This window comes from Elephas maximus, chromosome 5 (assembly GCF_024166365.1).
Source record: "Elephas maximus indicus isolate mEleMax1 chromosome 5, mEleMax1 primary haplotype, whole genome shotgun sequence".
NCBI lineage: Eukaryota > Metazoa > Chordata > Mammalia > Proboscidea > Elephantidae > Elephas > Elephas maximus.
In genome coordinates this window covers 121,261,434-121,288,368 of record NC_064823.1, presented here as the reverse complement: position 1 = coordinate 121,288,368, position 26,935 = coordinate 121,261,434, and the positions used below count along the sequence as shown (strand labels likewise).

At 38.8% G+C, this 26,935-nt stretch overlaps 1 protein-coding gene across 2 annotated transcripts in view; it reads right to left on the bottom strand.

The window, feature by feature from the left end:
- Window positions 1–282: 282 nt before the first annotated feature.
- Window positions 283–26,935, bottom strand: part of SMIM14 (small integral membrane protein 14) — a 69,921-nt gene continuing 43,268 nt past the window's right edge. The window contains exons 3-5 of one of the 2 annotated variants that reach the window (XM_049886977.1): window positions 19,124–19,172; window positions 4,110–4,252; window positions 283–1,420 (exon numbers count right to left, since the gene is read on the bottom strand). In XM_049886977.1, the coding sequence (XP_049742934.1) occupies window positions 1,388–1,420; window positions 4,110–4,252; window positions 19,124–19,172 (225 nt within the window). In that variant the 3' untranslated portion in view covers window positions 283–1,387. Of the gene's footprint in view, window positions 1,421–4,109; window positions 4,253–19,123; window positions 19,173–26,935 lie in introns of those variants that run through there. The other variant, XR_007517745.1, reaches the window with a different exon arrangement.

The following is a 26,935-nucleotide window of genomic DNA, read 5'->3' as shown; positions in this document are numbered from 1 at the left end:
TTCAATTCATACAAGTAATTTCTCAGATCTATACAATGAAAAGCTAGACTGATCTAGGGGGGAAAACCCTTACATTGATAGCAAAATATCTTCTAGCCCACATTAAGTCATCTGTAATCACTTGCTAGGAAAAATCCCATAACCACAAAGGTCATGCAGACATTTTTTATGCCATCTGTATTCATTTTTTTCAAACTAAGCAAAACAGTGCAACCTTTTAGTTTTTTATACATTTCAAAACTTTACTTATATTAACGCTCATCCCTGTCCCAGTCCATCCCATTACGAAGACAGAGGGTGAGGAAAAGATCCTTGATTCTAATTTTCTTCCTTTTCCCTTGGAGTAAGCCAAGAATTCACTTAAAAAAAAAAAATTTAACATCAGAACAATAACAAAGGACTCAAAATTTTTTCTTCAAATAAAAACACAGGGTAAATAAGTACTAGGGATTCAAATTTCAGTAACCTAAACTAACTCTAAAAGAGTTTCATTCTAACAGGGAAGTGTCAGAACAGAAAAGAAACTTCCTGAGAGGCACTAGTTTTAACAAATAAATTATAGCTTAAATTATTACTGTATAGATTATACCCAGCAAAGGCAGAAAGAGTTAATTTTTCTCCTGCTTTCACGAACCCTTATAAGGCTAGTGTACAGTGGATTACAAGTATCATATAATGGGCAGTTAAACATCCACCATATTGATTAATCATGTTTATTTAAAGTTTTCTTAACATTAGACATTTCGTAACGGGAGTAAAAAACTTAGCAACCATTTCACTTCTTCTCCGATTCTAGCCACATAAGCCACCTGTAGTGGATCATACAGATTTCAGCTAAAATTTATAAAGTATTTAGAAGGCCACCACAGTCCCAATGGCAAGAGAAAACAGCCACCCACAAATAAACTATCATGGTAAACGTAAATACAGTATAGTTCTAATTTTCTTTCATACAATCTCAGACAAGCCCAAATAACTTTATAAATATCTTATGCAAAAAAGCAATTTTAAAGCCTATCAAAACTATTTAAAATATTTAAATGCAGAGATCTCAAATTTCCTTCAATCAGTCCAGAAATCATCACAAAAATTATCACAGTCAAATAGAATGAGTGAAATGTTTAGGCTTAGGACAACCAAAAAAAGCCCCATGTAACTTTTTTTTTAATATCATTTACTCAAATATACTGTAAGTGGGAATGGTGATAACACAGGAAGCAAAAATAAGCTCACAAGTGAAATTTCTAGAAGCTCATGAAAACAATACCATCCCATATTGCATATGCAAAAGGAAAAACAGTTCTAATGGGGTTAAGAGTACTCTGGTCATCTTCGTTCATTTGGTCGTGCAAGGTGTTTAGCTATTTTTACTTCCCATCTCACGAAGTTAGTCCACGGGAGGAGCTGGTGGATCTTGTCCCTGGCATTAGAAAAAGATAAATTATGGAACGGACTGACTTTATTTCCAGTGCTACCAATCTAACACACACAGTTAGAACTGAGTAGCAATGCCCCCAACCTTCCCATCCCAAACCATGTACTTATTTGGACTTTTCATTCGTTTTTACATAAGGGAACAGCAGATTAACACTACAACCCTCCAACTTTTGTCCCATTCTTCCCTGTGGTATGGAATAAAGGGAAATTGTTTTAACACTGATATGACAGCTCTCCCTGCCAGCTCTAGGGGTGGCCTTTAAACCAATAAAGGTAATCTCATCCCTCTTGCCAAAGTCAATCGCTGAGTAGTGCAGTTAAAGTAGAGGTAGGGACTTACGCTGTTTCTCACAACAGAATGTCAGTGAGGAAGCACGTGGCTCCAGCTGCTACTGATGCCGTCCGGTGACGACAAGGGGAGCCTACCTTGGAATGAAGCTGACAGCATGAGGAAAGAAACTGGGTCTTTGATGACACAGTTAAACTTGCTGAATCAATCATTCCAAACACCTACTCTATCTCTGGATTTTCTGATTGCATAAACCAATAAAGCCACTTATTGTTTAAACCCATCTGAACTGGTTTTGGCAAAAGCATGCATCTGAACTATAAAGGAAATGTAAGAGTTTTTAGGAATCTTCAGCAAGATTCCATTTATTTACCCTGACATGCTATGTAAGTTCCTAATTTTTCTATTTGAAATTAGAGTCAATACATTTTCTTGCCTATTCCTAGGGCAGTGGGACTATTCCTAGAACCGCTGGTTTGTAATAAACTACAGTCCAGAGGACTGTTATCTTGCATTTCTGTCACCTTCAATGGGTTATAATTCAGCTTATTAAGTTGGATTACTTTAGATCCAAACATTAAGGAAGTTGCTCTTTGACACGAAAGCAATAAAGCTGTACATAACCAGCTGCCGTTGAGTCGATTCTGACTCATGGCAACCCCATGTGTGTCAGACTAGAACCGTACTCTATAGGGTTTTCAATGGCTGGTTTTTTGGAAGTAGGTTGCTAGGCATTTCTTCTGAGTTGCCTCTATTATGGACTCAAACCTCCAACTTTTAGGTTAGTAGCCAAGCACATTAACTGTGTGCCCATTCAAAGACCCCAAGTCGTACATAAAAAGAAAAAAGGCTAAGGAAGAAACACTTTATCAAGACAACATGCAAACTGTTTTGTGAATACCCCTTCTTCGAGAAAAAGCAAAATAAATTTAAGTCCTTTTATATAGTGCTAAAACCAAAAAACAAACAAACAAAAAAACACCACACCTGTTGCCATCAAGTTGATTCTGCCTCAGAGCGACCCGACAGGACACAGAAGAACTGCCCCATAGGGTTTCCAAGGAGTGGCTGGTGAATTCGAACTGCCGACCCATTGGTTAGCAGCCAAGCTCTTAACCACTGTACCACCAAGGCTCCTATATAGTTCTAATGATGCTTTACTTCTTAATTAAAGTCATCCTACTACTTATCTAGATGTTCTACTCTTCAAAAAGACCAAAGCACTGGCCAATTAACATCACCCATTTGCTTCTCCCTATATAAGAAATTAGACTAACTGAACTTTTTTCTAAGATTAACAACATATTAGAAATCCCACATCGTGAAGGTTGAGAAGAGAATTAGTGGGATAGTTAGGTGTTCAACAAATGAATTCATCATGGAAATATTTTTAAAGAGATAACATCTAAATCAAATGGAAAAGAAAAAAAATTAAGTACTGGTTCTGAAAAGAGTTAAAAGTAATCCTTTAATGGAAGTTCCATTAAAAATAGTACTAAAATCTCTCTTGGGTTGTTTCATCATTTTTTTCTTTTAGAAGATTCCAAAAATGGTTATAAGGAGCTCTGGTGGCTCAATGGTTAAACTGCTCGGCTGCTAACCTACAGGTCAGTGGTTTGAACCCACCAGCTGTTCTATGGGAGAAAAGACCTGGCAACCTGCTCCCATAAAGATTACAGCCTAGGAAACCCTACAGGGCCATTCTACTCTGTCACATTGGGTCGCTATGAGTCAGAACTGACTTAAGGGCACACAATAACAACAAAAATGGTTATAATCGCGACTATCAAAATTTATCAACATTAATGATTCCTACCTCTCCTTTTTGCCAGCTCAGTTGATCTATTGTGATGCAGAACTGGAAGAATGGGTTTGAGAGAAATAGGATACGAGAAAACAGGATTTAGCCTGACAGGCTCAGTGGCTCTATTGTATTTAATAGCTAAGACAGAAGGGGAGAGAAAAGAGGGAAAAACAATTGAGCTGGAGCTAATAAGAGAGTTTAGGGAGCCTGAAGCATGAGAGGCAAGGGATCAACTGTGAGGTGAATAAAACTGGAGAATGGAGGACTGGGATTTGAGAAAAACTGCTGTGGGTTATGAATGGAGACATTTTTGACATTTCTCATGTGGGTAAAGATTGAACTTTGTTTTAAAATTATTCTGGGGCTACTGGTTTGTGCTTCTATATATAACTCCATGCAGACTAAGCCACTGGGGCTTCAAGATTTACTAGGACTAAACAGGAAAAACTCACTCCATGAGTTAAATCTTCCTTTTGCCAATTTAGATATTTTAGTCAAAACGAACACCTCCCCCTCCCCAGATGACCCACCACCCCGCCGCCCCCAACCAAAAAAGGCTTTATAATCCACAACACTTACGTTATGAGGACTGGCTGGCTTTCCAGGTAAACTGGATCCTCTTAGATTAGAAGGTCTCAGTAAGAACAAGATCACTGCAATAACCATCCAGGCCATCAAGATCATGGTAATGCTGATGCCATTGTCACCAGAGGGTCCTGGTACTAAAGACAAAAATGTATTTGTAACAAAAACTGAAGCATGATTATAATATTGTTAGGTAAGCATAAAAACATTCTAATATTTATCAGCTTGAAAAGTGTATTAATAATTTAAAGAAGTACACTTGTGAAGTATTACACCTTTAATTTCCCTTTCCTCCAGTGAGGAAATCTAAATGTGCTCAAATAGGCTAAAACCTATTAGACGAAGGTTTTAATAGTACAGTAGTTCTTAATATTTCGGGGGCAACAGAATCCTTTGAGAATCTGATAAAAATCATGACTCTAAGAATCCATGTATACACAATGGAATATTACTCAGCCATAAAGAAAAATGAATTCCTGATACATCTTGTCAACATGGGTCAACCTGAAGGACACAATGCTGGCAAAATAAGTCGATCACAAAATGACAAATACCGTATGATCTCACTTTTAGGAAATGATAAGAGTAAGTATATATACAGAGACCATTGATAGTTCATTGATAGTTACCAGGGGTTGGGGGCAGGGGAGGGAAGAGGGAGAATCATCCTGTAGTAGTAGCCACTTTTCGTTTATGATGATGGGAAAGGTAGCACCAAACATGGGTAAAGTACTGAAGACCTTGACTAGGGTAGGTGATGCTGCTAAGATGTACTCAAGAAAAAAGAGGTATTGGTAAATGCTATGTTATCTATAATCTTATAACAACAACCAAAATATAAACACACACACACACACACACACGTATAAAGCAAACAGGGGCTACAGATACCGATACTTCTTAGACATAACCAATCACCTCATGGGATTAGTTTTCTTGGTTTGAAGACTTAGGGTCATAGTCTCATGGGACAATTCAGTCAATTGGCATAATATAGTTCAGAAAGTTTATGTTCAATATTCTAGTTCAGTGAGTTGTGGCGTCTGAGGTCTTAAAAGCTTGAGACCAGCCATCTAAGATACAACTATTGGTCTCTATTTGTCTGGAGCAAAAGAGAAAGGAAAACCAAAAATCAGAGAAGGAAATGGACTACAGGACTAATTGTCTCCATGAACCAAGGCCTCCTCTACCCTGAGACCAGAAGAACTAGATGGTGCCCTGCTACCATTACCAAATGTTTTGGTCAGGGACACAGTATATAGATTCTGATAGAAAGGGAGAAAAATGTGGAACAAAACTTCAAATTTTCAAAGAATCTAAACGTACTGGACCTATTGAGATTGGAGGAATCACCAAGACTACTGCCCTGAGATAATCTTTAAACCTTGAACTAAAACTATCCTCTTAAGTCATAGCTCAAAAAGTAAAGAATGCTACCCTTGAGTACTATACTCCTTTAAAAAATTACCTACATGAGACAAAATGGACAATTACTCTAATGCATAGATGAGAAAGATGTGTACGTGTGTATATGTAGATGTTGGTCTTTCCAAGCTCCTTGTAGCAACCACATCTCCTCTCATCCTGAGTATCAAGTACCTAGTACAATGCCTGGGTCCCTGGGTGGCACCAATGGTTAGGTGCTCGTCTACTAGCTGAAAAGCTGGTGGTTCAAAACCCACCCAGAAGCACTTCAGAAGACAGGCCTGGTGATCTGCTTCAGAAAGGTCACAGGCTTGAACATCCTATGAAGCACAATCCTACTCTGACATACACGGTGTTGCCATAAGTCGGAATTGACTTCAGAGCAACTAATAACTACCACCACCATTATTCTTCTATTGCCTGAGTGGCCAAAAGGAGACGAAGTCCAATTAAGAGCTGAGCTGGCCCAAGAGCAGGCTAGAAAGGAACGTGGTCTCTGATCCAGCCCCAGTCACTTCCTCAGAACAGCTAAAGCAGTACCTTAGGGCCACCGAAGTTGCATTATTTACAGCATCAGTGCATTAGTGTTCTATTTCCTTTATATCCATGTCCATCCTTTCCTTGTTCCCTCCTGTTACACTAAATGTGCTCCCTTAGTAATTAAGATCAGTTTCTCCACTTGAGCTTTGTACTCCATCACTCTTGCAGACATATTATCCACCATCCTCTCCTACATATTCAACCTTCCCTTCTCAATTAGTGCAATTCCATAAGCATTAAACATGGTCAAGTTTCTTTCTTTAAACAACGCAAAAATCTCGCCCTCAACCTTTTCCTCTCCAGCTATCACCCTATTTCTGTCCTTATCATGACAGGTGACATCTTGATAGTTTTCTATACTTGCGATCTACATTTCACTACCTCCCACTCACTCCTCAGCTGGTTTCCATCTCCATGATCATTCAAAGCAGATCTTAAAAAGGTCAACTATGACAGCTTCATGCTGTTAAACTTAATGGGTAATTTTAAGGCCTTGTTTTTGGTGACCATTCTCTCTCTTTTGAAACACTTTCTTCCTTTGTCTTTTGTGGTATTATCATTGCCTCATTTTCTTTCTAATACTCTTTTTTCTTGGTCTTTAAATTTTATAATTCTTTATGGTCAATTTTAGATCCCTTCTCTTCTTCTACACACGCTTATCCTCACCTGTGGCTTCAATTACCTTCTATATGCAGACCACACCTAAATTTATACTCAGCCCAGATTCTCTGAACTTCAGACCCAAATATCCAGCTGTTTACCTACATCAATATTCTTTTTCTTCGCAAAAACAGTGCTTAAATTTTGTCCGTGAGAGTCATTTGGCAGCTTCTTGAAATAAACCCGTTGCCATTGAGTTGATTCTAACTCATGGTGACCCCATGTGTCAGTAAAACTCTGCTACAGAGGGTTTTCAATGGCTGATTTTTCTGAAGTAGACTGCCAGGCCTTTCTTCCAAAGGTGCTTCTGAGTGGATTTGAACCCTCATCTTTTGGTTATCAGCCAAGTAAATAAACCATGTGCGTGCACTACCCAGGGGCTCCTTTCTTAAAAATACAGATGCCCAAACCTCATCCCAGACGTAAATAATCTCTAAAGGTCTGGCCTGGCCTTATAATGGTATATGAATTCATATTGCTATTTGAGAACCACTGGCCCTCTCTGTTATTTCCAGTTGGGTATCTTAAAGATATCTCAGACTAAAATTATAAGCTTTCCCCCTGGTCCATCCTTCCATGGCCCACACCAAACTGATCTCCATTCATCCAATTGCCTAGGTTGAAAATTTAAGGGTTAACTTTGACACCTTTTGGGAGTCCTGCTGATGCAGTCCTTAAAGTGACTGACTGCTAACTGAACAGAACAGGTTGGTGATTCAAAGCCACCAGTAGCTCAGTGGGAGAAGGATGTGGCAGTCTGCTACAGTAGAGATTTACAGCTTTGGAAACCTTATGTGTTTGCTATGAGTTGGAATCGACTCGACAGCAGTGGGTTTGGTTTTGGACATCTTTTGTTGTCTCTTGCTGACTATTTAATCTATCATGAAGTTTCTGTCAATTTTATCTCCTAAATATCTGTTCACTTTTAGCTCTACTACCACACTTGCCCAAGCTACCATCACCTCTTCTTTGGTCTAATTCAATGGCCTCTCAACTGATGTTCCCGTATCTACTCTTGCCTCCTCTAATTGTGTCCTCTACACTGCTGAGAGATGTTAAAAAAAAAAAAGCAAATACTACTATTTTTATCACTAAATAATTACCTTCTGTCTGCAGACCACATATTTCTAGACAAAGCAGTCCCAACAAAATGTCCACTTCTCTTTATAACTCTTATAGTGATAATATGACTATTAGATCCCTGTAACTGTCTCCTAGCTTAGTTCCTATTGCAGCCTTCCCTTCTTGCACATCGTGCCAGGAGGGTCTACTTACAAATGCTCTTAACGCATCTCTCTGCTGATCTGCCTAGTGACTCACTCTCTACTGCTTCAACCCTGAACTCCCCAGCCTGGCTTCTCCTAACATAATTTGGTGCCAATCATCTACTCTCATGTCTTACCACTTCTCAGAAAACACATCCTCTGCTTTAGTCACCCCATACCCTCCTCCTCCTTTAGCCAGTGGTTCCTTGACCTGGCTATGCATCAGAAGCTAAGGGGTGGGGTCAGGAACCAACAGTATTTTTTAAAAGCTTTCCAAATGAATCTGATGCAATAGCTCAGGGCTAGTTGGGCTGGCAGCATTTACCACCTAATCACACTCAGTCTCTCTTCCAGGGTACTCATTATTTTTCTCCGTCTGGAATGCTGTCAAACCACTTATTCACAGTATCCTACGCCCCTCTTTTCTATAAAAATCTTCTCCATCTCCTCTATCCCACTCTTTCCCTTGCCTTCTGTGGGCTAGTATAGCATTTCTAGCTTAAAGGAATGGTTTCCTAACTCCTCTACTTAGGTCATTAACTTTTTAAGAACAGGGACCATTATCTCACAGCTGTTTGACTCTACCACCACTTAGCTACACAATCTCTGTATTTCAATTTCCTTACTTGAGAAAGGGAAATATTACCAACATCTTGGAGAAGGTGAGAGGATTAAGATGGTCAGTACATGAAAAGCAGTTACATAGTGGCATACACAGTGAAGTATTCGATAAACATTAGCCATTACTGGTACTAGGATCAATTAGGGGGCAGAAAAGACTGAGTGCAGGGTAAATAAGTAGGTTGGATAAAATGGTGAAATGGGAATGGAAAAGGTACAAATACACATGGTAACAGGATGGAAGAAGCACAACACTTAGTGACTAACTGGGCTGGTGGTAAGAGGAGGAAGAAAAAGGAATTAAGGCTGCCTCTTAAAAAAAATGGGTATAGTTTTACTGACCTCCAAAGTTTGATAAGATCATTTCTCTGTTTTTCTCCAATAATTCAAGGTTCATCTCAGAATAAAGATAAACCATTTAAAATTGAACTTCTTGAGCAGAGCCAAGGCTTTCCTGTTTATATCAGTCCCACAAAATTAAGATTGACTGCAGAATGTACTGTCACATGGGCAAATTCTGTAAGTATTAACAAAAAATTGGAAACAAACCTAAATGTCTATCAACGGTGTCTGATGAATAGATTGTGGTATATCTGTACAATGGAATACTATGAAACTTTGGAAAATTTTCAGAGAAGTCTATGAACTATGCTTTTTTCTCTTTTTGAAAGAAAGAAAAGCAAGGTAAGGAACACTGTATAAAAAGAAAAGGGAGCAAATACCATATCTGCTGTACATGTACAAAGCTATGTATAAGGGGTGGGAACTGGGTAGATGGGGGAATATGAGTAGGAAAACAACTTTTCACTGTATACTGATTAACTCCTTGATTTTTTAAGACTGTATGTAAAAAAATTAAATAAAAGTGAATTAAACAAGAAAAAACAGCCCTACAATAGTTGGGGCTGAAGACACTGGGGTATCCGGACTGACTTAGATTCCTTGAAATCTCTAGGAATAAGGATGAGTGGAGTCACCATAGGCTTTCTGTAATCACTCGCTGTCTCTATGACAGGACTCTCTTCTTTACGAAATCTCAAACCAGTTGGAATGGCCTTGGAGAGTATGCTACTCAAACTCCCCAGCACTGCACACAGCTAATAAATACAAGCAGCAGACATTTTAAAGTCAATATAAAAACCCAGTGCCGTCGAGTTGATTCCGACTCACAGCGACTCTCTAGGACAGAGTAGAACTGCCCCATAGTTTCCAAAGAGCGCCTGGTGGATTTGAACTGCTGAGCCTTTGGTTAGCAGCCATAGCACTTAACCACTACACCACCAGGGTTTCCAAAGTCAATATAGAAAAGCGAAATTGGCTTTTTAATTGAACTCATCACTGTGGTTTTTATTATAACAGTTTTATACTTACAGGTGTTAATGAGCACAATCACATAGGGGATATGAAATATCTTTCCTCACTAGGAACTACCTGGAAATTATATACTTTAGAAAGGTAAATACTTTTCAGTCTACAAGGTGTCAAATCATAAAAACATAGGAGGACTTTGTACACCAAAATACAGGTAGTCCCTGCCTTATGATGGGGTTCCATTCCGACGACTTTGTCGTTAAGTCGGTTCTAAAGTAAGTTGAATACGTCATTTTCTGTCATTGTTACTGCCTTTTATTATCAGTATCTTTATAAATCCAATCTTTGCCTTTGGGGGTTGGAAACATTACATATAAACTTACAAATATATTTTAATAATTCATACATACAAAAAAAATACACAAATCATAAAAATTTACTCTGATAATGAAGAAGAGTTGGACAACACTGGCATTGTCAGTTGTAGTGATAACCCCACTTGTGGAAGGTTCTAGATCATCTGGATTATTCCTGAGATTGAGGATGGTGTTTTTTTTGTCAGAAAATTAGTGAGAATTGTCTGTATGATCCTTTTCTTTTTTTCTTCATATGTTTCAAGGTAGCATCCCACTGCTTCCGGAATCTGCCTACTGACTTTAGCAAAGTGATCAGTGTTTGGGTCCATGTTTTCAAGCAACTGAAGCCCCTGGCTTAGTTTAGAAAAACATCCAGCTAATAATCCTTTCACTGTAAAATTTTTTGACAACTTCTCTACTTCCTCTTCCTCAGTCTTTCTTTCTTCTTCAGCATTTTTTTCCTCTTCAAAATCCATTAAGTCCTGATCTGTCAATTCCCTTTATCTGTGATCTATTGTAACAGCTGTTCCATATTGGTGATATCAAGTTCTAAATTCAGCATTCTTGCCACATGGACGATTTTCCCACTGATCTCTTCCATATTATCCTGATTAAAGGCTCGGAGCGTGTTCACGTAACTCAGCAACTGTTTTCACATCCCCTGCATGCATTTTCCCTTAACTTCCAGGAACATGCAATGTTCCAGATATACCAATTGTGTTTCACTGTAACTTGAATACATCGTTAAGTCGGGGACCACCTGTACAGTGTTCCTGGTTTTGTTTAAGGATTAAGTCTCCGGTTACCAGCAAATGTGAGTAGACTTAATGATTAGAGACATTACAAATAAGATGCCAAATGGAATATTCACAATGAAGCTACATACAGAGCTGTCAATTTAGCTGGACACCAGGAAGATGTAAGAGTGGGGGGAGAGTCTCTAAGACCTGGAAGATCCCAAGGAATTATTTCTATTAACTTTTATAGGTTTCTGGTGGAAAAAGTAGAAATAGAACAGTAGCAATGAAAGAGGACACTGTACAAGTAGGCATTAGCCCTGTAATTTTTGGTCAGATACAGTGATTAGTTACCCCTAGTACACTACCAATTTTCAAGTTGATTTACTCCAAAATTTAGGTAGCCATAGAGCTGGTTTCCATACAACCCTTTATTTGAAAGGCAGTCTTTCAGAAGAGTGCGCAGATGCGTTCTGTACTGCTCAAGGGAGCAAAACTATGGTTGGACATCATAATGATGCGAAATTTAACTCAACATAAAGAATCATGCAACAATCAGATCAACTACAGTGGAACTGCTACCATATGAAGTGATGTGATCTATACTCAATTAAGTAATTTCAAATACATGCAATATACCATTGCAGGCTCTATGGCACAATGAATGTAAGTGAGTCCTTGCCTTGAACAAGTTCGGTATGGAATGCAGTAATTGCAAATGACTGTAACAATCTGAGCAGGGCCTAGAAGCAAGATTGTTGGTGATGGACTAGAGGGGTGACAGAAAAGCATGAGCGAAGGTAGGGGAGCATGTTATATTCTGGGGATGTCACATGCACACAGGGCAGATGTGAAGAATGGCAGAGATGAGGCTGGGCTGTGAAGGGCCTTAAACGTCGTGTTAAGTTAGAACTACCTGTACTAGTGATGCGGGGGAGGAGGGAAGGTGACACTACATCTTTCCACAGGGAAATGTCATCATCTGGTCTGAATTTTAGAATGAGAACAATGGTGTCATTGTACAGAAATGAATTTGGAAGCTGAGAGACCAAGCAAGAATCTGCAGTATAGCTAAAACAACAGGACATAATTAAAGAAAGACCAGTAGAGATAAAGATGAATGGACCAATACAATAGAGGTATTACAAATATAAAATCAAAAGGATCTGAGGAATAAGGAGCTAAGGGTGATCCCTATGGTTCCTTAATGTAGATGTGCTATTCTGCTATTTTAAATTGTGGTGTCTGGAGGTGCCCCAGGGTTTAATTTCAGTTTAGTGTATTTAGGCAAAGACAGGCCGAATAAGCAGCATCTCTTCATTTATTTAAAGGGGTCTATCAAAAAAAAAAAAAAAGTCTAAGTACTACCAAGGAAGCTCTCTTCCAACTTTCAGATTCTATGAAGGCCTAGAGGTGTTTACAAAATTTATACCAGAGACCTGTAGAGTTAAAGTTTCCATACTGCTTATCATATAAGGTATTCTATGTTAACACTGATCCCCCACTTGTTTCAAAGTAGGGGATATTTACAATACAAAAATTTTTTTTTAGTAGAATTTCCAAGCTTCTAACTTTAATTACAGGCTTCTTATGCCAGTTTTCTAGTCATTACAAACAATGCTGCAATAAACATTAATGTGAAACTCCTTAGATAGGGAACAAAATAAACTATCCTACCTATAATGTGTTAACAAGAGAACTTAGTGACTACCAGATACAGAAAATGAAAGACAGATGTCAAAAGAAGATGGCAAGGTTTGAATCTAGGGAACTGGAAACTAACAGAAAATAAGGAGGTTGGGAAATGACTGGCTTGGTGCTGGGAATATAGAAGATAATTAAAAAGAAGATTAAAATTAAATATTAAAAAAAAAAATTCCTGCCTCGAGTTTATAGCCGAAGTTGACATAAGCAAGGTAAATTAGTAATATATATAGTTGACAGAGATAGGTGCTAAAAGGTAAATAAAACAAGGAAGGGAAATTAGGTGTGGGAAACGGAAATTTCAGACAGGAGGCCAAGGAGGGGTGAGAAAGAGACTCTGGAGTAAAAATGTGAAGAAAGTCAGTGAGTGAGCTACAAGGCTACCTGAAAGAAAAGAATTCAGGCAGAGGGAATAGCAAGTGTTCCTGATTCAAGAGGTGCTGAATGTGTTCCTGGAGGCCAGTGTAGCTGAAATAGAGTGAATTGGTGAACTGGATTGGGAGAGGTTGGGTGGGGCTCAGAAATATAACAGGAATCAGATCATGTAGTCCTTACAAGTCATAAGAAGGACTTTAGCTTTTACTATGCATGAAATAGGAAACCATTGTAAGAGTCTGGAACAAAAAAGAGACAAGATCTGACTCTCCCTTTGAAAGGACCACTCTGCAAACAGAAGGGGACAAACAGGAGAAACAAGGAGAAGGCAGTGAGGGTGGTTAGTAGCAGAATTTTGGATGTCTTGAAGGGAGTGCTTGCTAATAGACTGATGCAGAAAGAGGAGCTGCTGATGACCCCCCAGAAGGTCATTAACAGGTATGGGAAAGACCACAGAAGGAGCAGATTTAGAGGAGACGACCTGGAGCTCAATTTTGAAGATGTTGCATTTGAGATGCCTGTGAAACGTCCCAGTGGAGCAGCATAAAAGGCAGTCATCAGCATACACATAGGGAGCCTTGAGATCAGATGAGTTCATCAAGGGAGTGAGTGTAGAAAGGCAAGAGGTCCAGGGACCAAGTCCTGAGGGACTACATGGGAAAGGGGTCAGGAGGACAGGAGGCACCAGAAAGAAGACCAAAAACAGTTGGATGGAAAGCTAAGACTGGGGCAGGAGGAAAAATAAGGGATAGACATAGATATGGGGAGCATTAATAAATAGGATTGAGCTGTTAAAGGTTGAGAACAGGTAAGCTCTCATACTGTGACTATGTATCAGAAAGAAAAGGAGAATATTGAGGCTTTTATGCTAGGTATTAGAAATGTCAAGGGAAAAGTTTTAATAAGAGAAATAATCAACATAAAAATACCACAGAAGTATCAGAATAGCTAAGAAAAACCACCTTTGGCAACCTCCCGAACAAAACAAAACAACATTAAAAACTCAAATAATATTCAATGCCAAATGTTAAAGCCCAAAGAGATTCTGTAAACAAGAATATATAGATTTTTCCCAAAATTTACCTGCTGGCCTGTATTTTAACAACTTTAGATTTATCTAGCAGCTGGTTCTATGACTAAACAAATGATATTTCACAATAATCAAACACGTTTAAAACAATGAAACATGTACAAAAATCACGTTGCACAAATTATAAAAGAAAGGTAGAAAAGAACAAAAGAAAAGAAAACAAACCCAACTAAGTCAGGAAAGGAAAACAGAACATATATTCATTTAAGATTTATTTCCATTATTATCAAGCCCCAATTTCCCATGATCTGAAAACATATACTTTTAAAAATAACCGATTTTTCCAATTTAATATTAATACATATATCTAAGGAGAGCTATAAAATATATTTTATTTTAGGAAAAAAGTATAAACTCACTGGAGAAAATTTAGAACATACAGAAAAGTAATTCCATCACCCAGAACCTGGCTCTCAGAAAGGACTTCTACCAAATGATAAAAAAAGTGGGGGGAAATAACAAAACATGTGACTACAACCAAATTAATATCAAGCCTTAGAGTTTTGCCTTTATATTTAGATTAAGGAAGTGACATTTCACTTAAAAATGAGTATATTTGGTTTACAGGTGGAGTTGGTTCAAGGGTCACAACTACACATATAATAAACGCTTGTTTTGCCTACAGAGTTCAAAAAGATTATTTTCTAACTAGAAGAGGTTTTTTTTTTTTTTTTTTTAATTGTACATTAGGGGAAAGTTTACAGAGCAAATTAGTTTCCCATTCACTAGTTTATACAAAAAGTATTTCATGGCCGTGGTTTCATTCTCCACAATGTGTAAGCACTCGCCTCATTTCTACCCAGCGTTCCCCATTTCCTTTGTTGTTAGGTGCCATCAAGTCGGCTCTCACTCACAGCGACCCCATGCACAACAGAACAAAACACTGCCTGGTCCTGTGCCATCCTCACAATCGTTGGCTATGTTTGAGCCCACTGTTGCAGCCTTTGTGTCAATCTATTTTGCTGACAGTCTTCCTCTTTTTCGCTGACCTTACCAAGCATGATGTCCTTCTCCAGGGACTGGTCCTTCCTGATTAACATGTCCAAAGTACATGAGAACTCTCGCCATCCTCGTTTCCAAGGAGCACTCTGACTGTACTTCTTCCAAGACAGACTTGTTCTTCTGGCCAAAAAACTCACTGCTGTCACGTCGATTCCAGCTCACAGTGACCCCGTATAGTCTCCAAGGCTGTAAATCTCTATGGAAGCAGCCTGCTTCCATATCTTTCTCCGGAGGAGCCACTGGTGGTTTCAAACCACAGACTTTCAGTTAGCAGTTAATGGCTTTAACCAACACACCATTTATATATGCAATTTGGCAATATGTCAAAGGCCTTAAAATGTGCACACAAAGGATGTTTGTTCAAGCATTGTTTGCCCATTGTGGTGAGTCAATTCCAACTCTTAGCAACTGTACTGGACAGAGTAGAACTGCCCCACAGGGTTTCCAAGGAGTGGCTGGTGGATTCAACTGCAGACCCTTTGGTCAGCAACCTAACGCTTAACCACTGAGCCACCAGTGCCCCAAGTTCATAATAGTAAAAAAAAAAAAAATTAGTAACCTGAGATTCCAGCAAAGGGGAACTATCTAAAGTTAGTTCATCCCCAAATGGACTATTACTCAGTCACTGCATATTTTTAACATAAAGATATACTGACATAAGAATTATCTGTATCACATCAAATTGACAACAGTAAGTCTGAAGCACAGATGAGTAGTTTATAGGGCAGTGAGTCTAAGTCAAAGGTGGTGAAACAATATGTGGTAAGACAGGAGGTCACTGTGACTGAGACACTGGATTTGCAACCATGGCTTGGTTAGTCTGTGAAAAGGCTTCTTGCAGTGCAGAGAAGGTGAACGTCTGTGGTACTGATGTGATCGTGCTCATTGAAGGGCTCCTGGAACTCTGAGCTGCTACGTCAGGTAGCTCGAAATATAGTACTACAGGAAGATGCCATCTTGCACTCAGAAGAGAGTTTAAGGGAAATGGCAGTAACAACAACACATCTTCACTGTCAGCAAGAAGCTGTTAAGAACGTTCAGCGGTCATCAGATCTACAGGACCAGCTGAAGCATCTGCTGAAACAGCAAAGCATGTAACAGTGCAAAAGCACTTCTTTGCCTGATGCTGAGGAGGAAATAACTTACTACAGACAACATGCCATTTCCCGTTTCTTCTCCAAAAGTTAGAAAAGATTTGTGATGATGCACAGTTTATTCTGAACAGAAGCTAGGTGGATGAATTTTGAAAGCACTTTTTAAACTGGATCAACTCATGCTCCAGTGAAATTTTAAGTTGCTCTGTTTAGTTTGACATTAAAGTAGAATTAAAAGATGTCTTAGTTTTTCCTACTGAACTCTTAATACGTTGAAAGTCATGATGTCTAAATGTGATTCTTAACCCAAAACCCAGTGCCGTCGAGTCGATTCCAACTCATAGGGACTCTACAGGACAGAGCAGAACTGCCCCACAGAGTTTCCAAGGAGCACCTCGCGGATTCGAACTGCCGACCCTTTGTTTAGCAGCCATAGCACTTAACCACCCTGGTGGTGATTCTTAAACAACACTAAATAATATTTTTAATCTGGAAATAGAACTTCTAATATGAACACTTAAGAATGGTAATATTCTTTGCAAAGACTTTTTTTAAAATAATTTTTATTGTGCTTTAAGTGAAAGTTTACAAATCAAGTCAGTCTGTCACATATAAGCTTATATACACACCTTACTCCATATTCCCACTTACTCTCCCCCTAATGAGTCAGCCCGCTCCCTCCTTCCAGTTTCTCCTTTCGTGACTGTTTTGCCAGTTTCTAACCCTCTATATCCTCCCATTTCCCCTCCAGACAGGAGATGCCAACACAGTCTCAAGCGTCCACCTGATACAAGTAGCTCACTCTTCGTCAGCATCTCTCTCCAACCCATTGTCCAGTCCCTTCCATGTCTGATGGGTTGTCTTTGGGAATGGTTCCTGGCGAAGACTTTTTTTCATTGTGCATTCAAGAACTATTTTAATTTCTTGGTCAAAGAACAGTGCTGGGTGATACCTGTTTTCCTTTCTTTTCTAGTAATTCAGAGGAGATACTTATTGTATTTGTTGTAGTGAATTTTGACTTAGCTTCAATTTAGCTTAGATGGTATTACATCTGGCTAGCTGCAACCTCCTGCCTTGAACTGCATTCCTAGGGTTTCTTTGTCGTTGTGACTCTTAAGTGGACTTGGGTTCACTTTGTAATTTTCTTTATCATCACACATTTATTTTATGACTTTATTGCCAAATGTGAAGGTAGCTGAGTTTATTGCGAGTGACTGTGGCATAGGCTGGTGCCATAAGGTTATAAAGACCTTATGTTTGCAGACATTTACCTATCTTTATTAGATTCACTTTGTTAAATGACATAATCAGTAGTCTACTGCCAACCTGGATATTTAAAATGGGACTCTATCCTCTTCTAGGTTCAGTTCTTACTAATGCTGAGGATGAAATATTTTGCTACATTAAGAGTGCTTCCACTGAAAGAAGAGAAAGCAAATCAATTTAATTCATATGGTGCATCACAAAGTCAACTAAGCAAAAAAACTGCATTTACCTCTCATTATACATGCGTACATTTACTTAAGGTTAAGAAAAATTAGGGGCAAAGAATCTGAAAATTCATTTATGCATTCATTCCATAAATGGGCTCAATTTATCTTTAAAAAGAAGGGTTACCAATTTAGAAAATAAAACAAGCTCTAACTACCCAAGTATATAAGAAGCAAATAATTTAAGTAAAAAAAAAATTACAATGAAGGTATGGTATACATTTTCTTCACGCTGAAACAAATATTGCAAAAGCAGTGACTGCTTACATTGTATCTGATAAATCTCACAATCAAAATTTAAATAAAGGTAAAAGTTACATTAAATAAAAAAAATATGGGATGCGATAGTGAGAATGGTGGCACAATGGGAAGAGTGTAACCAATGTCACTGAACTGTACATGTAGAAACGGTTGAATGGGTGTACGGTATGCTGTGTCTATCTTCTCCAACTTTAAAAAATTTTTAAAGTGTATTCATACATTCATAATACAGGAGTGAAAAACAACACATATAAGATGGTCTCATTTTTCTAAGTGTCTGTGTAACCTAATTGTGCCAGCTTTCACCATCCTGTGAATGTCACACTTCCCTTCTTATGGTTGAATTATTAACGCACCAGACTGCGCTGGCTTAAATGCTAGTTATTAGTTGTCCTCAAAGTATCCCTCAAGTTATTTCTGAGTGTCCCGTAAAAGGATGCCTCATATAATGGCCACTAAGTCAGTCTGTCACGTTCACCTTGTAGTATCATCTTCCTGCCCTGACTTTCACTTTGCCGTCACCACTGCACATGGATGGCCTCATGGGAAAGTCAGCCAAAGGAATGAACTCCACAGACTCCCAAAGCTTCCAAACCGTGGGAAAGAACGGCCTCCTTCCCACATTCAGAAGTTCCCAAGCTGGTCAATGGATGCAAATAGGTGCTGGGGAAAGGGTGAGAGGTTTGTGCTAACAGCCTTGATATTCCAATTCAGGGTCAAAAGTGCCCTGCTACACACAGATTTGCCAAGAAAAAGGCCTGGAAGGGTATACGCCAAGTTGTCAACAGTGGTTATCTTTACATAATAGTATTCTGGGAGTCTTTCCTTTTCTTTTTCCTCACCTATGATTTTATAATTTTCTCCAGTGAACAGATTTTGATTTTGAGGGAGGAAAAAACAACTTCCCAAATTAAAAAAAAAAATGAAATATTTAAGTGACAAATACACTATACATTATTGAGAAATATTTCCCTATATAGAAAACTGTAACAAGAATTTCTGAACAAATATTCACAGCTGTCTGCTCTATAATTCTGCCCCCAATGCTATGTCTCCTCCTATCCCATTGTTACTTACATTCCTGAAGACATTCTGTGTCTGTGCAGTACGACTGGGACTGCCTCAACTACAATGAATAAGAAGAAAGAAAAGTTAGCCATTGTACTTAACCAAAAGTGGACAATACTCATTACAAAGATTCATGTTCTGTTTTTTAATGAATGCTACCACAACATATATCATAGCTTCAAAATCAGATATAAACACAGGCTGCATTAAGAAGCTGTTCAGTTTTGGAGGACTTTTTTCTACTCAGAATAATTTTCAAATATACTACAATCTGGTACAATTCATCCTGCTAGACTAAGGAATTAAAAAAATCACCCGTGATAGAAACTCCTGCTGCCATAGGTAATTAGACTTCCCAAAGGAAGAGCGCTAAACTGTAGAGGAGCGCTACTAGAAAAAGGTAAACTTTATTAATGAGTTCTTCTTTGTCTTCTTGTTAAAAATTAGAAGCAGACAGGAAAAAAAACAGATTCTTGTAGAAAATGCACCTTTGAAAGGGGGAAAAATATATATGTATATATACATATATATTTGCTTATTGGGCATTAAGAAAGTATTACTGTAGTGGGAGGGGAGGATAGGAGAGGGGAGTAAAGTGGGCTGTGACAGGGATAGGAACTAATTTCTCGATGTATATCTTTTCATATAATTTGGTTTGGAATCACATGGTTATCAATTTTAAAAATATTAAAAATCCATCTGTCAATGTACATATGTCACATGTTTATGAATGTGCACCTCATGCTGAGGACTTTAGGATGTTTAAAAATAATAATCTCCTAAATTTTAAAACAGAGATGACTACATAGTAAAGAGAATGAGCAGCCTGAAACTTGTGGAACCAGTCTCATTACTTTATAATAACACCTTCTCTCTATTAAAGCAGTCACCCACACCTTGTAATTGTTTGGGAAAGAAATTACAGAACAGTGCTTAACTGGTTAAGCATCAGCGCTGCAGCCAGACACACCTAAGATTTAAAGTCTGGCTCTGCAACTTTCTAAAGTTTCAAGACCTTGGGCAACTTATTTAACACCTCTAAGCTTTAGTTTCTTCATCTGATAAAATGGGAAAAATGATATTACCTATATCTCAGAGTACTGGTGAGAATCAGAATAGATAATACATGTGAATACAGTAAAAACCCAAGAAATGTTTATTATTACCATGCCACACGAATTATAACCTCATCTGAACTATTATTGGAATAAACTAAATCAATCATTTTGTAAGCCTTGACTTTCAGCTATAGCGACAGCTCTATTTGAAATGTAGCCCTTATCTTGAGCTCTGACTTGCTAGCTGCCTGTAGTTCAATAATAGCTATAAATAATATGATTTCCAGGTGAAAAGATCATGCCTGCTTTTGTGTATTCCACTAAAAGTAGTCCTATTTGAACTAGAATTGATAAACAGACCTTGATGTAAAAGTATCTTGTGAAATGTATCTTAAGTCTTTTTAAATATGAAAGGAATCAATTTAAAAACTCTTATTAAAATTATACAGTCTAAAACTGAAAACATGACTACTAGACCCTTGGGTCATAAAACAGACTGAAGAGCCTCTTATTTGCACATTTTGTTTCAAATTTTATTTTTTCTGTATGAATTCCAATTCCTATACGTAGTAAAAAATTCAAAAGTACAAAAGGAAATTCTATGCAAGGTAAATCTCCTATTCTCCTGGCCTTCAGCCTCCCCAGTGCTCAGTTTTTTTTGTGAATCTCTCTAGAGCTAGCCCTATATTTTCATAAACATATATTTTTCCCCATTGCTCTGCTACCTCCAAAGGGCACTGTATATATGTAAAATAAAAAGAGATCTGTTAAAAAGGTACTTGGGTCAAGCGAGGACTATCTAATCACTCAGATACCAAATAAAAAGTAAAAACAATTATCCTGGGTTTAATCTTTAGGAATGGCATTTGTTGTTGTTGTCAGGTTCAGTCAAGTACTTTCTGACTCATAGTGACCCTATGTACAACAGAACGAAACGCTGCCTGGGTCTGCGCCATTCTTACTATCCTTGCTATGTTTGAACCTATTGTTGCAGCTATCATGTCAATCCATCTCACTGAGGGTCTTCCTCTTTTTCACCGACCCTCTAACTTTACCAAGCATGATGTCCTTCTCCAGGGACTGGTTCCTTCTGATAACATGTCCAAAGTACGTGAGACAAAAAGTCTCGCCATCCTTGTTTTTAAGGAGCATTCTGGCTGTACTTCTTCCAAGACAGATTTGTTCATTCTTCTGGCAGTCCATGATATAGCCAATATTCTTTGCCAATATCATAATTCAAAGGCATCAATTCAAAGACATAATTCAAAGGCACAGCATACCCCAAAATCTATAGCTGTGATCTGAATGACCAGTTCTTTGGACATTATGTGACTCAAATTATCAGCCTTGACTTTCAGCTATAGCGACAGCTCTATCTGAAGTGTAGCCCTTGTCTTGAGCTCTGACTTGCTAGCTGTCTGTAGTTCAATAATAGCTATAAATAATATGATTTCCAGGTGAAAAGCTGAAGAATCTTTATACATCCATTTCTTCAAAATTCTACCTCCACGTGCGCCCACACCACCAGCTCTCGGCTCCTTCCTATGCCTCCGGCAGTCCTACCCTCCCTTGCACTGTGTGAATAGAGGTAGGGTCTCCTGGGTCAACCAGATGCTCACTGTGTTTTTTTCCTTTTCTTCCTCTTCTCTGTGACTATGCAGGTATGGGTTTGGCCCAATGCCCTTATAAATAGTGGGGTTGTCTTCTACAGTGGGGTTCAGCAAACTACAGCCTACCAACCAGCAATCTGTCTTGGTAAACAGTTTCACTGAGCCACAGCCATATCCACTCATTTATTTTCTGTGGCTGCTTTAACTACAACAGCAAAGCTCAGGAGTTGCCACAGAGACTGTAATGCCTCCAAGCCTAAAATATTTATTATCTAGTCCTTAAATCAAGTGAAAATTATTGATTATGACATCAATTAAAGACCCTGAGGGCTAAGGGAAAAACTGTAAATATTTTCATATAGCTATATTTTATGTTGGAAACCCTGGTGACGTAGTGGTTAAGTGCTACGGCTGCTAACCAAAGGGTCGGCAGTTCAAATCCGCCAGGCACTCCTTGGAAACTCTATGGGGCAGTTCTACTTTGCCCTATAGGGTCGCTATGAGTCAGAATCGACTCGACGGCACTGGGTTTGGTTTGGTTTTTTGGTGTATTTTATGTTCATTTAGAAATGTAAGATGTGCATTAATTATGTCAAATTATACAACAACAATCGTGTATGCACTTACTCATTTAAAATACTAAATGCCTACTATGTGCCAAGTCTAGTTCTAGGTGCTGGGGATATGGTATGGACAAGACAAATTTCTGCTCATATGAGGCATACAATTTTGTGGCAGAAATCAGACAATTAACAAAAACACTATAAAAATGTCAGAAAGCCATGCAGAGTGAAAATAGGATGGCATGAAAAAAAGGCAGCTGAGTAGCCACTTTAAATTAGGCAGGCAGAGGCGGCGACATTTAAGGGACTGGCAGAGGCAGCGACATTCAAGGGACTGGCAGAGGCAGCGACATTCAAGGGACTGGCAGAGGCAGCAACATTCAAGGGACTGGCAGAGGCAGCGACATTCAAGGGACTGGCAGAGGCAGTGACATTCAAGGGACTGGCAGAGGCAGTGACATTTAAGGGACTATCTAAACGATAATAAAGAGCAAGAGGAAGAGCATTCCAAGGAGAAGAGACAACCATAAGGGCCACTAGGTGAGAAGGTGCCTATGAGTTTGGTGTTGAGAAACCAAAGACGGCCACTGTGGCTGGGGCATATGCGTTACATTATTAAGCTGTCACAGTAAGCTAATCTCAGAACAAATGCCTCCTGTGTATGCTCAAATCATTCCAGTTTGCTGTTAATATTTGTCTGACTACTCCCAACTGTAAGACACAACAACATATAACAAATACCTATGTTTTATCACTGTAAAATAGGAATAATTTCTCGTTATTAAGTACAAATGCTAAATTTTACACATTTTTAAAACTATTCATTATAATGACTTATTATATATTACATTATAATAGTATTACATAAAAAACCAAAACCCAAACCATTGCTGTTGAGTTGATTCCAACTCATAGTGACCCTATAGAACAGAGCAAAACTGCCCCACAGAGTTTCCAAGGAGCAGCTGGTAGATTTGAACTGCTGACCCTTCGGTTAGAAGCCAAGTTTTTAACTACTGCACCACCAGGGCCTCAATATTGCGTAATGATTAGAACCTAGTGTAGATTTACTCACTGCCCTAAAAGAATTCTAATTATTTTTTTTTCTTAAAATTATGCCTTCACATAATTACAATTAGTATAACAATATTTATTGGGAACTTACTGTGTGCTAAGTACTGTACTAAGAGCTTGAACTCATTATCTAGTCCTCAAAACCCCCTGCCAGAGGTAGGTACTATTACTCTTACTTAACCCATGATGAAGCTGAGTTTATGAGAAGTTTAGTTAAATTCATGTCTCTCTAACTCTAAAGTCTAAATTCGTAATCATAATCCCGTTTTACTTTACAATGCATAAGAATTTTATATTAGCATGAAACGTTCTCTGAATCACAATTTTGAATGGTTACAAAATATTCCAGAAAGCTGATGTGTTGTACAATTGAACTGAAGCTATAAAAAAAACCCAAAAAATACCAAACCTGTTGCCATCAACTTGATTCCGACTCACAGTGACTCTATAGGACAAAGTAGGACTGTCCCAGAGGGTTTCCAAGAAGTGGCTGGTAGATTCAAACTGCTGACCTTTTCATTAGCAGCCAAGTTGTTAACCACTGCACCACCAGAGCTCTGAACTGAGGCTACCTTTTTCTAAATTCAGAAACCCTGGTGGCATAGTGGTTAAGAGCTGCAGCTGCTAACCAAAAGGTTGGCAGTTTCAATCCACCAGGCACTCCTTGGAAACTCTATGGGGCAGTTCTACTCTGACCTATAGGGTCGCTATGAGTTGGAATTGACTCGATGGCAGCGGGTTTGGTTTTTTTTTTTTTTTCTAAATTCAGAGTATAGTTACTTTCAGTCTTTCACTAAGACCAACACAGCCAGTGTATTCCTTCAGTACTAGAAGAGATCATTCCTTTAGGTATAGGCTTTGGAACAATACTGAAAAACAAAAACCCAAACCCACTGCCACAGGGTTAATTCCAACTCATAGTAACCCTATGTGTTACAGAGTAGAACTGCTTTATAGGGTTTACTTCGATGTCAACTCGATGGCAATGGGTTTGGTTTTTTGGTTAATCTTTACAGAAGCAGTCTGCCAGGCTGTTCTTCCATAGTACCGCCTGGCGGGTTCAAACTGCCAACCTTTAGTTTAGTAGTCAAGTGCAAACCATCTGCACCGCCCAGAGACAGTGCTCTGTAATTTGTCCTGCTACACAAGTTTCTATAAAACCAATTAACTCACCCGTTTGGTAAATGGAGAAACTATGTCAGTTTAATGTAGAAGTTGTGTTGGTTCATAAGGGATATTTTTCTAGGGAAAGGGGGCCAGAATAGTGAGAATCAAATTTTAACTTTTAGCAGGAAAGGAAAAAATACACTTAGCTGACTGCTGTGCCTCCAAGAGCCCTTTCAGCTTTATTTTAAGAAAATTAAGTGCCTACACACCGACACGCAACCAAGAACGAAAAGAAATTCTTCATCGGGGTTCTGGCCAAGTGAAGCACTTCACCTGTAGTGTCATCTTCAGTGAGTCTTTGGAACATCCCACCAAGAGGTGGTGTTAGATCTTGGTTTTCTGGCTGCTTTTCATGGGTTCCTTGGCTACAGTCTTCTTGCTCACAAGCAGAAATGTGCTGCAGGCTCTGAACAATGAAGTTCCAACGTATTATGACCCTCCTAGTCCAGGACTGGAAACCCTGGTATAATGGTTAAGTGCTACGGCTGTTAACCAAAAGATCAGCAGTTGGAATCCACCAGGCTCTCCTTGGAAACTCTAAGGGGCAGTTCTACTCTGTCCTATAGGGTCGCTATGAGTTGGAATTGACTCTTGGCAACAGATTTGGTTTTTGGTAGTCCAGGACTAAGTGGATTTTGTTTTTTCCAACCCACAGAGTACTCTGGAGCGTATATTCATTCAGTGTGTCTGATTCAAACACCTATGATAAGTACATTATGGTCTTTAAAGAATTCAAAAACCATTTATTTGGAAAAACAAGACAATCTCACTGTTTTGATGGAACTGTCTGAACAGAGAGGGCTAATTTATAATGCATCTTGGTTTTCTCTTGACTTATTTGGAGAATACAGTGGTACTATCTTTGCTGATTTTGGCTACTCCAAAGGAAACCAAATACAGATTATATTAGAAGAAAACCAAAGATAATATACCCCGTGAAGGAAACACACACAGCAGTATCTACAGGATGGAGTTATGCTTCAAGTATTTCCTATATAATGGTGGGGAGAGGAGGGACTGCCAACAGTTGCTGCCCACGTAAATGTTCACGTTAACACTGATTCCAGGAAAGAACTAATAGAAGCGTGCAAGAGTGACAGATTTCCCCATTTAAAAACTCAGGATAGGGTAAGTTCATTTCAAAATTGCAGTGACTGCACAGTAGGAGTACAATGATTGTGTTTCTTCATTTGAGGAGAAAGAAGAAAAAAAAAAGATTACAAGAATGGAAGAGACCTGGCACAGGAGCTGCCTGAGGACTGGCAAACAGTGTGGTACAAAACAGTGGTTAAAAAAGAGAGGCTTTAAAGTCAGAGTTATCTGGTATTCTCTGCTTTCAGGCAGGATCCATCTGATATCAGCAATGATATCCCTGGTTCCATGTCTTCTTCTGAATCCAGCCTGAATGTCATGGATTGAATTCTGTCCCCCCAAAACATCTGTCAACTTGGCTAGATCACAATTCCCTCGTATGATTCTACAGTTGTCTACCATCTTACCATCTGATGTGATTTCCCTCTGTGTTGTAAATCCTATGCCTACGATGTAATAAGATGGATTAGCAGCAGTTATACTGATGGGATCTACTAGATAGTGTCTTAAGCCAATCTCTTTTTAGATATAAAAGAGAGAAGTGAGCAGAAAGACATGGGAACCTAATACCACCAAGAAAGCAGCACCAGGAGCAGAGCGTGTCCTTTAGACCTGAGGTTCCTGTGCTGAGATGCTCCCAGACCAAGGGCAGATTGATGACAAGGATCTTCCTCCAGAGCCGACAGAGAGAGTAAGCCTTCCCCTGGAGCTGAGACCTGAATTTGGACTTGCAGTCTACTAGACAGTAAGAGAATAAATTTCTGTTTGTTAAAGTCCTCCACTTGTGGTATTTCTGTTATAGCAGCATTAGATGATTAAGATACTGAATTTCTGCAGTTTCCTGTTGATACACTGCTGCAGCCACTTTTGAATGATCTTCAGCAAAATTTTGCTTTCGTGTGGTATTAACAATATCGTTTAACAATTTCTACATTCGGTTGGATCACCTTTCTTGGGAATAGGCATAAAAAAGGATCTCTTCCAGTCGGTTGGCCAGGTAGCTGTCTTCCAAATTTCTTGGCACAGATAAGTGAGCACTTCCAGTGCTGCATCCGTTTGTTGAAACATCTCAATGGATATTCTGTCAATTCCTGGGGCCTTGTTTTTCACCAATGCCTTCAGTGCAGCTTGGACTTCTTCCTTCAGTACCATCGGTTCCTGATCATACGTTACCTCTTGAAATGGTTGAATGTTGACCAAATTCATTTTTTGGTATAGTGACTGTGTATTCCTTCCATCTTCTTTTGATGCTTCCTG